General features: G+C 47.6%; 1 protein-coding gene across 2 annotated transcripts; it reads left to right on the top strand.

Annotated features, from left to right (window-relative positions):
- The first annotated feature begins 2650 nt into the window (after window positions 1-2650).
- On the top strand, window positions 2651-12903 carry CLK2 (CDC like kinase 2). 2 transcript variants are annotated; one of them, XM_072647219.1, is made up of 13 exons: window positions 2651-2844; window positions 4990-5159; window positions 5892-6111; window positions 6839-6923; window positions 7268-7334; window positions 7508-7624; window positions 8821-8987; window positions 9852-9946; window positions 10712-10841; window positions 10951-11033; window positions 11224-11303; window positions 11785-11875; window positions 12356-12903. In XM_072647219.1, the coding sequence occupies exons 2-13, from the start codon at window positions 4990-4992 to the stop codon at window positions 12539-12541; spliced, it is 1491 nt and encodes a 496-aa protein (XP_072503320.1). In that variant the 5' UTR covers window positions 2651-2844; the 3' UTR covers window positions 12542-12903. The 2 variants fall into 2 exon arrangements, with proteins under 2 accessions (XP_072503320.1, XP_072503319.1); XM_072647218.1 differs by having other exon boundaries at window positions 6836-6923.
- Window positions 12904-13144: the final 241 nt, after the last annotated feature.

Here is a 13144-nt window from a genome sequence, read left to right as displayed (position 1 = left end):
TTGGGATACACAAAGAGTCAAAAGACAGTCCTTGCCTGGAGAAACTTGAAATCTAATGAGGAGACAAACAAACAAACAAATGTGTACCAACGAACTGTATGCAAGATAAATATGAAGTAAATAAGAGAGGGGAGGCATTAGAATTGAGGGGTTGGTAACAGCTTCCAGTAGAAGATGAGATTTTAAAGAAAATCAGAGAAAGCCAGTAGATAGATATACAGAAGTCCCACAGATTCTCTACTAGGAGAGTCTTGGATTTGTTACAGAGGTAGATGAGATTAAGACACAGGGGGCAATGTCCCCAAACCCTTTTTTTCAGTCTGTTACAGGTACTGTGCTGAGTTCCGGGAATATTAGGAAAGGTAAAAATAAAATCCCTGCCCTTAAGGAGCTCACATTCCAATGAGGGAGACAACATGGAGACAACTGTGTATATGTACAAGATATATACAATGTAATTTGGAGATAATCTTTTTTAAATGGTGTAGGGGTGGGGAACACCAGCAAACGGCCTCTTTGCAGAAGATAGTATTTGATCTGAGTCTTCAAGCAAGTCAGGGAATATAAAGGTGGAGATCATGAGGGAGAGCATTCCAAGCATGGGGGATAAGTTGGTGAAAAGACATGGAAGCTGAACATAGGATGATTCTGCAGGCAGCCTGGCACAGGCTTGCAATACCTCATAGGGCTGCTAGTTGGTACAGTGGATAGAGCACTGGACTAAGTCAGGAAGACCTAAATTCAAATCCAGATGGAGACCTTTACAAGCTGTGTGAGGCAAGTCACATAACTTCTGTTTGGCTCAGTTTTCTCATCTCTAAAATGGGCGCAATAATAGTCCCTACAAGGGTTGTGAGGATCAAATGAGATGATTGTAAAATGTTCAACACAGTGCCTGGCACATAAGTGCTATATGAATGTGAGCTATTATTATTTATTAGAGTGAACTCTCCTGGCTCTACACTACGGATATCCTACCCTGTCCTGCTGGCCCCCATCCTTTGGGACTAGAGTTGAAGAGGCATGATGGACAATGGCTTAAGAATTCTGTTCTGTTTTGACACCATGGCTTCTGGCATTCTCCTATTAGGACAGCTGAACCTTCTTAACAGACTCAGGCCTAAGAGAATAGGCTGAGGGATGAGTGAGTGGGCTTGGCCTTCCCACTAACCTCTGTACACTTTCCTGGGACACTTGAACCCCTCACTTCTCTTTGGCTTATTTTTATTAAGCCATCTTTAATTTGTAAATAAGTAAAACATGTTTTAAAAAAATCATTTCAGTGATGGAAAAGAAGACAGTGATTGCCTCTGCGAATCTTACAGTCCCACTGGGTACATAAGAGGTACTTCCTCTACTGAGCCTTGTTGGATCACATTCTCCAAAATTTGGAGAACATAAAAAGGAGCAACAGCATAGCCAAAGCACTGAACTTGGGGTTAGAAAATCTTGAGCTTAACTCCTGCCTCTTCAGAAATGTGATCTTGGCTGACTCAAAACCTCTCGGATTCACAAACAACATTTGTACTTACTTACCTCACGGGGCTGCAGTGAGGATCAAATAAAATACTGTATATCAAGCACTCTACAAATTGTAACACTACCTAAATGCAAGCTAGTATTATATAATTATGTTTCCCCATCAAAGTAGTCAACACGTCTTCACCTGAAACAGTGCTCTCAGCACCTGGTAAGGGCCAAATAGGAGGCATCAGCGCCTACACGCACCCTTCTCTATCTGGTACCAGTAAGGAATGTTTGTGATACTCATGGAATGCTCCTGACATGGCTTTTGCAGATCCCTATTTATATTCCTAAGTCGAAACCAGAGAACCTGGGACAACGCGGGAAAATGCATGATATTTGATGATATTTCAGAAAGCTTGGGAGCGTGCCCTCTCCAGCACCGGTCCAGACACCGTCCTACGTTCCTCAGGTTCTAACTTAGCCCGACGGGGAGGCGTGGGCAGGAAAGCGACCCTAACAAAGCCCAGGGAACACAGTCCCACCGGAGAGGTGGTAGCGGGTGGCTGCGCTCTCTCCCTGGAGATCCCGGGGTGAGGGGTGGCAGGGAAGGGACCCATTTCCACTTTGGCTGGAGGGAAGACGAAGGCTCAGGACGAGTCCCTAACGAGCGGGGGTGGTGACTATGGAGAGGCGGGAGCGCTCGACTCTGCCCCACAGCCCGCACCCGATCAGGACGCAGGAGGATCCACCCAAGCCTCAGACCCGAGGGGAAGGCTCCGGGGCAGGAGGGGCGGTGGGGAGCACCAGAGAGAGCGCGGGGGAATGCCCGCGGCCCCGGACCGCACGCACGCACGGATTCCGTCGGCTCCCTTCCGCCAGTCTCCACAGGCCATTTTCTCCTCCTCCTTCCTCGACGGGCGAGTTCCCGCGAGTAAACGCGAAAACGACGGCGACGTGCGCGACCCCGACAGGAGGAGTCGGAGGGAGCTGGGAAGGGACGCAGGACGTGCGTGCGTGCGTGCTCGCTCGCGGCGGCGGCGGCAGCGGCGGCGGAGTGGAGCGGCCGGAGCCGGAGCCGGGGCCGGGGGCCGGAGCCGGAGCCGTGGCCGGGGCCATCCCCGGGGTGGGAGGCGAGCTGCGGGCGGCGCGGAGGCGATAGATCCCGGGGGGCGGGAGAGGGCCGGGCGGAAGCAGAATCGAGCGCAGCGGGGCCCAGGGCCGGGTTCGGTGGGTCCGAGGCCCCTGGTTGCGTGGGTTGGGAGGGAGGGAGGAGCCGCAGACCGTCGCCGCGGGGGGTGGGGGCCGGTCTCCGGCCGCAGCGCCGCCGCCATCACGGACTTCCTGTGGGACAAGCGCACGGGCCTCGCAGCCAGAACGGTGAGCGCGCGGGCTGGCGGGCCGCGGGGGCGCGCGGCAAGATGGCGGGGGCGGGAGCGCGCGCGGCGGGGAGGGCCGGGGCCTGGGGGTGCGGGGCCCAAGCAGGGCCGGGGTCGCGGAGGCGCGGGAGGGCGAGGACTGCTGCTAGCTGTTGAGGAGATAAAGAAGGGTGTGGGAGTGGGCTGGCCCCGTCCCGCGGACCGCTAGAAGGTATGGGGGCGGGGGGCTCGAGCAGAAGTGACTGGGGGTCAGGGGCCCAGGTGTGGCGAGGACTGGGCGTCGGGAGGAGTTAGGCCGGTCCGCGGGTGCACCCCCGGAGCTCCTTGGGCCTCGATTGCTTGAGCAAGTAAAGAGAGAACAGAGGCGAGACTGAGAAGTTGGCGGCGTGAGAGCTTTCCTTAGTAGTAGCCTGTAGGAGGGAGGTGCTCGGCGGGGACTTGTGGGTGCATTTGAGGGGGTCTAGGGCTAGGCTGAGATGGAGAAGGGTTCTCAGTGCTTGGGAATTGGCTTAAGATTACAAGAGTACCTCGTCTCAGTTATTTATAACTTTGAGAGGTTGGACAAATATTCCCAATTTACAGATGAGGAAGGGGTAACTAATGTCCTGAGGAGACCATATCGTCCTTCTGTTTACTTGATTTTCTTCCCTACCCCCCAGAACAGGAACCTAGCCAAGTATCAGTCTCCTCACTCAGTTCAGTGGGACTGAGAGTGAGGAGAGACTCAGAATGTGACCCAAATGTCTGAGTACTGTGATGGAACTCTTACCACATGGAATCCTTTGCTCCTGAAGCAATCAATCTCTCTTTCTTTTTCTTTCTCTGTCTCTCTCTCCCTATTCCTCTTTCTCTCCTCCCTCCCCAACCTCATTCACCTGTGACCATTATTTCCTTCTAAAAGTTTACCACAGTTGCCTTGTGGGGAACAGGGAGAAAGATCACTGTTCCTCCTCCTTTCTCCCACCCCTCCATGACAGCTGGAGGGAGGGGGGGTAGTCAGATCTTAGCCAAGAAATATTGATATCAATTTAAAACCCAGCCATTGTTTATACCTTCTAAGTACAAGAGGGGAATGGCCTGCTGAAAAGCAAGATTCCAGCTGGGGGATGCTCTAAAGAAAATATTCTAAGAGAGATGGGGGGACCACTCCAGTTATACCTTACAGTTGTAGGGTTCAAATCCCTGTAATAGTATATTGGCATTATTTATTGGATATTCATTCTGTACAGTCATCTGGATCCTGCATAAGTGAGAGTATTGGCAAAGGAAATTAGAAAGAAAATTAAGATGCTTGTCCTCTGTGTACTTAGAGTCTAGTTGAAGAAACAATATGAACGTATAATAAAATTAGATCACTTAAGCAATATACTTTGAAGATTTGCTATATTCTATAAGGAAAACTAGTTTAACACAGCTCTCTTCCGGGTTGTAAACCATCCAAAGATGAGCCATAGAAAGATCCTATAGTAACATAGCCTTAACAATTTCATTTATAACAATTTTTCAGCCTCCATCCAATAAATGTTTATTAAGCACCCACTGTGTGCAAATTGTGGTAAATGCATGGGGAGGAATAAAAATTAAGAGCCTTCTTGCTTTTGTGGAGAATATAATTGAGGAAGGGAATAGGACACAAACATCTGTTAATACAAGGTAACTTGTGCAAAACTTCAAATGTTGAGTTGGGAAAGATGGAAGAAAGTTCATGAAGAAGAAAATGTTTTAAGTTTGGCTTTGAAAGATGAGTAGAATTTCAATAGGTAGAAAAGGATCTGGGAGTATCACTCCAGGGATAAAGAATAATTCAAGCAAAAGCAAGGACAGTAGGCCCAAAAGTAGACCCATGTTATATATGTGTTTCAGCAAGTGAAAGCTTACAATGCAAAGGGGAATCACGGTAGAAGAATAATCCAGATAGTGTTATTTATGAAAATCTTACTGAAATTTTGAGCTAGATTGGGAAGGAGAGGGTATCACTGGTGGAAGGGAATGATAGGCACAAAGGCAGGAATATATTGTAGTTGATAAAGGAGGTCATATAGGAAGTTGATTATTTAACACCACAGAAGAAACCATAGGAGAAACATAAAGAGCATTGTTTATCTTCAAACTCTGCCTCCCTCACTTGTCTCCTTCCTTCTGTCAGATGCCTCACCCCCGCAGATACCGCTCTTCAGAGCGGGGCAGCCGGGGCAGCTACCATGAACATTATCGAAGCCGAAAACATAAGCGACGGAGAAGCCGGTCTTGGTCCAGTAGCAGTGACCGTACTCGGCGGCGCAGGCGAGAAGATAGTTATCATGTCCGTTCTAGGAGGTGAGGGGCTAAGAGCTACTTAGGCAACTCAAGGTAGAATTTTTTCAAGTGAGCAGAAATGCTTGTTTACAAAATTACTGTAACTTTGTAAACCTTGCAACTGTTATAGTATCAACAATATTTACTGAATACCCATTCTAAACAGAGATTTTGGATGTGGGTAGGAATGTGGGAGTGACTATTGACCAGGAAAATTTGATATAAGATAGCTAAGATTCTTGTTTGCAGTGTACTTGTAGTCTAGTTGAAGCCAAACACACACATAAAATGACCATGGCTTAATAAGATAGGTCAGTGAGAGTACTGGTGGTAAGGATAATAAGTGGAGTTCTTCAGGGAAAGTGCCTGAAAAGGGGTTTATTTTCAGTGCCTTATAAAGGAAGGGGTAAAAAGTGGTCAAGTGGGTTTTGTTTTGTAGGTTATTTTTGAGGAGGTCAGTGAGAATGCTTGTGTGTGTGTTGGGGATATTCTCTCTGGATATTTTCTTATCTTACTTTCCTGGACCTTGGGCTCCTAAGATGACCAGGAGGAAGTTTGATAGCTGTTTCCCAATAATAGAAGCCTCGTTTTTGTCCTTACTAATGGAGAAAATTGGAGAAGAGAGGGAGACTGACTGCTGTATTGTTTGACATCACCTGGTATGGCAGAGCATATAGCTATAAGAGAATGGAGCAAGATGCCCTTCCTGTGTCAGAGTAGTTTAGTCTTTATTACTTTTTTCTCTCCTTTCAGCTATGATGACCACTCTTCCGACCGGCGGGCTTATGACCGACGATACTGTGGCAGCTATAGGCGTGACTATAGCCGGGAACGAGGGGAACCTTACTATGAAGCTGAGTATAGACATTCCTATGAGTACCATCGGGATGACAGCTACCGTAGCCAACGAAGTAGCCGTAGGAAACACAGACGACGGAGACGACATAGCCGGACATTCAGCCATTCATCTTCGGTGAGTACTCAACACTATCTCTTCTTTCCCCATTTTTCAAGATTCTTAGGATTATGGGTAAGTAGGAAATGACCTTGTTTTCAGCTGTGCTGTGGGGTGTGGATACTGTGGTGGGCACTAGGCCAGTCCTCTTCCTCTGAAACTCTCTGGCTCTTGAAGGACACCAGGACATTAGATCTTGGATTATATTGACGCTGCGCATTTATGCTCACTAAGTGCCCCTTTGGCATACTATACTTGCTGTTCTTAGAATGATCAGCTCTGTTCTGAATGCCTTGAGTTTTTATTATTTAATAAAAACAATTTATAATAAAATGAGGCCTTGCTTGGGTTATGCCTCTCTCCCTCAGTCTCTGGGCTCTGTAGCCATCTCTGGGAGGGGAATTGATGGGGGGAAAGGATAAATCTCTGCCCCATGGAGGAGACACTGTTGTCTGTCATGAGACTGTGGGTGATTATAGCAACTAAACCACTTCTTGGCTCTGCCCCATCCTTCCTCCTGACCCCACTTTGGGTTTGGGGACCTGGGATTGTACGTCGCTCTCTCTTCTGTCCCCAATCCGCCTTATTACATCTGACATATTACCTTCCGCTGTCCCCCATCATCGTCTGTCCCCCTTGGCTGGGCGCCTGTGACCGGTGGCCCCTCTACTATTCACCCCGCCTCCCTTCGGCCCCCGCTCCGACACCTGGCTCGCTCCTACCCCCCACCGCCCCCTGACAGCAGCACAGCAGCCGGAGAGCCAAGAGTGTGGAGGACGACGCTGAGGGTCACCTCATCTACCACGTCGGGGACTGGCTACAAGAGCGATGTACAAGCCAAATCGTAACAATCCTATAGCTTGTAATGGTCCTATAAACATCTTAACCTCCCCTATGCCAACCCAAGTCACTGCCTCTTCTGTCTCTTCTCTGTGATGTTTGTCATATGGGTGGTTTGAGTTGTTATTATAAATTGATCCCTATAGCCCAATTCCAGCTCTTCTGACCCTGGGTTTAGGTGGTGGGAATCAGTCAGGGGTCTCTTCCCATGACTATCTATCTCCCCCTTCTGCCATCTCCTACCCCCAGGTCAGTATGCTTATCTTCTACCAACTAAGCTTACTCTACTTTCTCTCTCCTCCCCTCTCCCCAATCCCATTTTATACCATTTCAGATGAAATTGTGAGCACTCTAGGAGAGGGGACCTTTGGCCGTGTTGTACAGTGTGTGGATCATCGAAGGTATGAACTAATCCTTCTTTCTTAATCCCTTTTTGTCCCCCAGGCAATCCCAGGAATAGAGGGATGGAGCATATCTAGGGCACACTTTGCTGATTTATAAATCTCTTAGCCAATCTTATAGATTCTGGAGTGTTCTTGAATACTCACCAATAGTTTCTCCTGCTATCCTGCAGGGGTGGAGCTCGGGTTGCCCTAAAGATCATTAAGAATGTGGAAAAGTACAAAGAAGCAGCACGACTGGAAATCAATGTGTTGGAGAAGATCAATGAAAAGGATCCAGATAATAAGAAGTAAGCAGGGCAGGGAAGGAAGGAAGGCCTGAGTTTCCATCCTTCTCACAGACCAGAGACACTCAGGAGTTTGTGGGCCCTTGGGAAACAGGAAGAAACCAAGAGGGTACAAGTCTTCCCCTTCTTGTCATTTTTCCATTTCTTTATCTCCATCATCATCATGCTGCTCATTTGCCTTTTTAAATTTATAAGCTCTTAATTATACACAGTAACATTACACAGTACAGAACTTTTTGTACTGACCTAATCTGTGATATCTGGAACATATGATCTCAAAGAGATGCAGTAGATGCCAGTATATTAAATGACAGTAGAAAAGTATTAAGCCAAAATATGAATGGACTAAAGGGAGGGTGTGTGTATACATGTGTACCCACACTAATATATATATGTATATGCATTAAGTAAAAACATTTCTTTATATCAGTAAGCATTTATTATGTACTTAACACATGCCAAGTTTTTTATGCATAGACATACACTTACCTCTGTCAGTGTTAGGGACATGTGGTTTTGTTGGTGTGGGAACTCCCTGCACTGATGCCTGAGGCTCAGAAAGTGTGACTTGCCCATGATCACAAAGCTGGTAAGTATCACAGCCAGTCTTTAAACCCTGGGCTTCCTGATTCCAAAGGTGACTCTCTTCATTATATAAACTTCTTTGTATGTGTGCATGTGCACATGTGTCGGTAGACATGCAAATGAACTGGAGGTATGTATGCATACATATTATAATAGATACAGGTCAAGGATGAGGCCAGGAAAAATACATACTAGTAGTGGAAGTTGGAGAATGTCATTGTACTGCATGGGGTAGAAGACCATCGAGTAAGTGGAGGCAGCCCAGGCATAGAATGGACACCCGCTCTATATCTAAGTCCCCTCTTAGATGGCATCTGAGACCCCATTCGTCCCTGCATCTGTTTTCTCTGATCGATCCAGGAAGGCTTCATAAGGGAAACAGAGTCTCTGGAGCTATTTAGTGATGGAAGAAAACTAACTTGATGATCTTCCAGTGTCACATGCAAAGGAGATCCTGAGTGTGGTCATGTTATCCGCCACAGGCTAGGCAGGGCCCCTGACCACCCTGAATCTCCTGGCCTTGTCCTGCCATGTGAGCCCACCCTGCCACCGCTACAGGTGGAGGAGGAGCAGGCAGAGGGGGTTCACTGCTCTCCCCTTCCCTCTCTCCTCAGCCTGTGTGTCCAGATGTTTGACTGGTTTGACTACCATGGCCACATGTGTATCTCCTTCGAGCTCCTGGGCCTCAGCACTTTCGACTTCCTCAAAGACAACAACTACCTGCCCTACCCCATCCACCAAGTGCGCCACATGGCCTTCCAGCTGTGTCAGGCCGTCAAGTGTGAGTGGGGCGGGCAGAGGCGGGCTCAGGGCAGTGCCCCCTCCCTAGGGGACCTCTTCAGGCTCAGCTTCGTGCTTGTGAAGCCCTTGAGCAGCCAGCTCTTGACTAAAATCTGCAGTTCTTGCTTTCAATGTCACTTTGACATCCTCTTCTTCTGACTTAACTCCTTGGCTGATGTTACCACCATCTCTCTTTATTCTCACTCCACATTCAGCCCATCCAGGGCTGGAAGAGAAGGCCTTTGAAACCAAAACACTTAATTACTGCTTTCCCTTTCTTCCCAGGGAAGGTATAAGCCAGACATCCTGTATTTAGATAGGGCCACTTGGCCCAGGCTAGGGACTACATTCATCAGAGAGGGTTGATGTCCATCCTCAGCAAGAACATGGGGAACAGAGAGTAGTTGAGTTGACCCAGGGTTCAGGCTAGGCAATCTGGACAGCTTCATGATTCTTCTTCAGTCAGATCTTCATAGGGCAACTTCATGATTTGCTTTGAAGTGTGGGGAATTTTTGTGGCATCAGATACTTCCATGTGTCTGGGTCGATATAGAAAGATGTTCCAAAGCCAGATGTGTGGTTTGAGGATTGTTCTCTGGTTTTTATATCATATCACAATTTCCCCTCCTTTGGCACTGAGAATTAAATGTATCCAGTTTCTCTATAGACCTTGTAGGTGATTGTCAGCCACAAGTTGAAGGGGTTCTTAGTGCAGTCAGTTATTTGGCTACAAAATAAAATACTACTGAGTGGTTCCTAGATCCAACCTTTGTGACAACTCTGATCCCACCCACTGGACTAGGCTGGAATGTTTCAGCCCTGCCCCTGCTTAGGACTTGGCTTGACCCCGCCCTCTCCCCTGCAGTCCTCCATGACAACAAGCTGACACATACGGACCTCAAGCCAGAAAACATCCTGTTTGTGAATTCGGACTATGAGCTCACCTACAACCTGGAGAAGGTGAGAGGGCTGGAGCCTCTCTGGCAAAGGGGTAGGGGCAGGTGTGCCACTTCAGTTGTTTCCTTGCTTCCTGTCCTTTTACCTTTATGTCTCCCACATCTTCTCCTTTCCCCACTGCCTCCAGTTCTCGCTAAGACTAAGAATGAGAGGAAGAAAACCAGCTTAAATTGCAAGAGGAATTGGGAAAAACTGAGAACGACTTTCCAGTAGGGAGGGTTTTTTTATCCTATCAAATACTGCATTAATGATATTGATTCTACATTTCTGTAGTTCTAGCTAAACTCATGTTCCAGTCTGCTCTTTCTCTTCCTTGAGATAGTCTGTAAGGCTATTGAGTTCAGCTAGCTTGAACACCAGAGGAAAATCACCAAAGATAAAGACTGAGTGGGGATCAAAGGGGGATAGCACTGTCCCTCCCCTGAATCTAGCCATCTCTCATATACACAAATGTGTATACTCACATCCTTATTTAGACAGATATATAAGTGCCACACATTCAGAAATAATTTGGATATGTGTAGACTCTCAGGTTGGCTGATAATCATTCTTGATTCTCCCCTGGTCTCCACTTTTGAAAGTACTTTGCTGAAATAGATGTGGAGGCTGGGAAGCAAGAGGTGTCTCTGGTTGGTGAAGGAATGGGCGGGAGGCAAAAATGGCATACATCCTCAAGGGTTCTTTGAGAATGCTCCAGTGCTTGAAGCAAAGGCCAAGTCATAGCTCTGCCAGAAGTTGAGATTAAATCTCCCCTTGTCTTTTTTCTAGAAACGAGATGAACGGAGTGTGAAGAATACAGCAGTACGTGTAGTGGATTTTGGCAGTGCCACTTTTGACCATGAACATCATAGTACCATTGTTTCCACTCGACATTACCGAGCTCCAGAGGTCATCTTGGGTAAGGGAGAATAAGACCATCTGGGATGGGGTGGGGTGGGGGTGGGGCCACATGGGGCCTCACAGCGCCATCTCCCCTTCCCCCTCCTCCCTCCCATCCCCACACCCAGAGCTCGGCTGGACACAGCCCTGTGACGTGTGGAGCATCGGCTGCATCATCTTCGAGTACTACGTTGGCTTCACCTTGTTCCAGGTGAGGGGGAAAGGGCACCTTGCATCACCCCTGGCACCTACCTACCCTTTTACCTTCTGAGAACCTACCTGCCTGTTCTCCCCACCCACCATTCCTGCCCATCTCTGCCACTCAGAAGTCTTTCCATCTACTTAGTACTAACCCGTCATCTTCCCCCCTTCATGGACCATTTATCTCTTCATTCCCCCAGACTCATGACAACCGAGAACACTTAGCCATGATGGAGAGGATCCTGGGGCCCATTCCCTCGAGAATGATCAGAAAGACCAGGTAGGTGAGAGCCCAGCTTGGGTGAAGCCTTAATACTCAATCCACTCCTTCTCAGGAGTGGGATTTCCAGAGAAGTGAGTACATTTTTCTAACATGCCCATTTGTTTTCCAAGTCGTCTTGGCACTTTCATGGCCAACCAAGGCCTAGGGATCTAATAATAAAACTGATGCTTATATAGTGCTTTAAGACTTTCAAAGTGCATTACGTACATTTTCTCATTTGGTCTTCACAATCCTATGGAGTGGATATCATCCCCTTTTATAGATGGAGAAATGGAGGTTCAAAAAAATGAATTTACTTGCTCATGGTTACAGAGGTAATATGTATCAGATGTAAATTCCAAAGCCAAGTCTTACCTGGCTCCGAAACCAGCATTCTTTCTACTTATTGATGCTGCCTCTATACTGAGATCAAGGAGGTGGGGAAGTTTCCTTTTTGAATGTGAACCCCTTGGATCCCCTAAACCCCCACCTCCAACAGGAAGCAGAAGTATTTTTACCGGGGTCGACTGGATTGGGATGAGAACACATCGGCTGGCCGTTATGTGCGAGAGAATTGCAAACCTCTGCGGGTGAGCAGGATTGGGGATGGTGGATTCTCAGAGACTAGTTTTTAATTCTGGGGACTAGCGGAGGGGTTGGAAGAAATTGAAGGAAAAGTTATGGCATTACTGGGGGACAGCATGAGAGACTAAAAACAGTGGTTTAAAAAAATTTTCAGACCGAGTCAGAGGTCAAAGCAGCATCCTAGATATTTGGTAAGGAACAAATGTGATCTCTAAGTTTAAGAAACTTACAATCAAATAGAAGACATAAGGAAAATTAGTTTCATGTATCAAGGATGAGGCTTCTTGGGTACATTGAGCTGTGAAATCAAAGGAGAGGAGTAACAGTGATGTTGGGAAATACATAGGATGGCTCAGAAGTCTTAGTCTGGGTTAGATGCTCTTCAGGACTCAAAGCCAAACCTAAAAGAAGAACCAAATGAGCCCATCATGGAGGGTCTGGTTTCCCTGGGCAGCCCAGCTCACCTTTTTCCTGCCCTCCACTAGCGATACCTGACATCGGAGGCAGATGAACACCACCAGCTATTTGACCTGATTGAGAGCATGCTAGAATATGAACCTGCCAAGCGAATGACCCTGGGCGAAGCCCTTCAGCATCCTTTCTTTGCCCGTCTTAGGGCTGAACCACCAAGCGCTAAGGTGTGGGATTCCAGTCGGGATATCAGCCGGTGACAACTGGGCCTGGGGCCCCTTGTTGCCTCTTATGGCAATGAGTGGCCAATCTGGGACACTGGTGCTTTTTTATACAAAAGATTGGGGCAGGAGCATAACTTCCCTCACCCTCCTCCTGGCTCCTTTGTAAACCTGTGAATATGTGAGATAGTGTAAATACAGCAGAGCTCTCTGGCCTTTATTCCCTTTCCCGTTTGAAGCCCTGTATATAAAAGCTGTCCCTTCAACACCCTCTCAGGCCTTCATTTGCTCTTTCCAGCAGTGCTGGAGGGGGCATGAGGTGGTGAGGTAGCACCTACCCTATGTTTTATAAGGAATTTTGTACAGTCTTTGTGAAATAAAATATGATGTGCTTCAACTGACCCATCTGGAATTTGGAGTTCGGGAAAATAGGTGGGGTATTTGAAGAACACCTGAGCGTTCTCCAGATTTGGTCAAATACATAATTCCTGCCTTTGCTAGTGAGTTTCCAATGGGGAAAATAAACCATTAACAACGGGCTGACCTTTACCAGTTGTTCGAAGGCAACCCCTCAGCTTGGATAAAGGGATGCTGACGCTGGAGAGTGGCCAGTACCCCGGGCCGCAGGTGGGGCAAGGCCCG

This window comes from Notamacropus eugenii, chromosome 2 (assembly GCF_028372415.1).
Source record: "Notamacropus eugenii isolate mMacEug1 chromosome 2, mMacEug1.pri_v2, whole genome shotgun sequence".
Taxonomy (NCBI): domain Eukaryota; kingdom Metazoa; phylum Chordata; class Mammalia; order Diprotodontia; family Macropodidae; genus Notamacropus; species Notamacropus eugenii.
This window is presented reverse-complemented; position numbering and strand designations above follow the sequence as displayed.

Bases quoted from the DNA above. Each gene is read 5' to 3' on its own strand.
- CLK2 (XM_072647218.1), top strand. From the start codon at position 4,990: ATGCCTCACCCCCGCAGATACCGCTCTTCAGAGCGGGGCAGCCGGGGC. The intron at 6,924-7,267 runs GTACAAGCCAAA...ATACCATTTCAG, and splicing joins GGACTGGCTACAAGAGCGAT to ATGAAATTGTGAGCACTCTA. The intron at 9,947-10,711 runs GTGAGAGGGCTG...TCTTTTTTCTAG, and splicing joins TCACCTACAACCTGGAGAAG to AAACGAGATGAACGGAGTGT.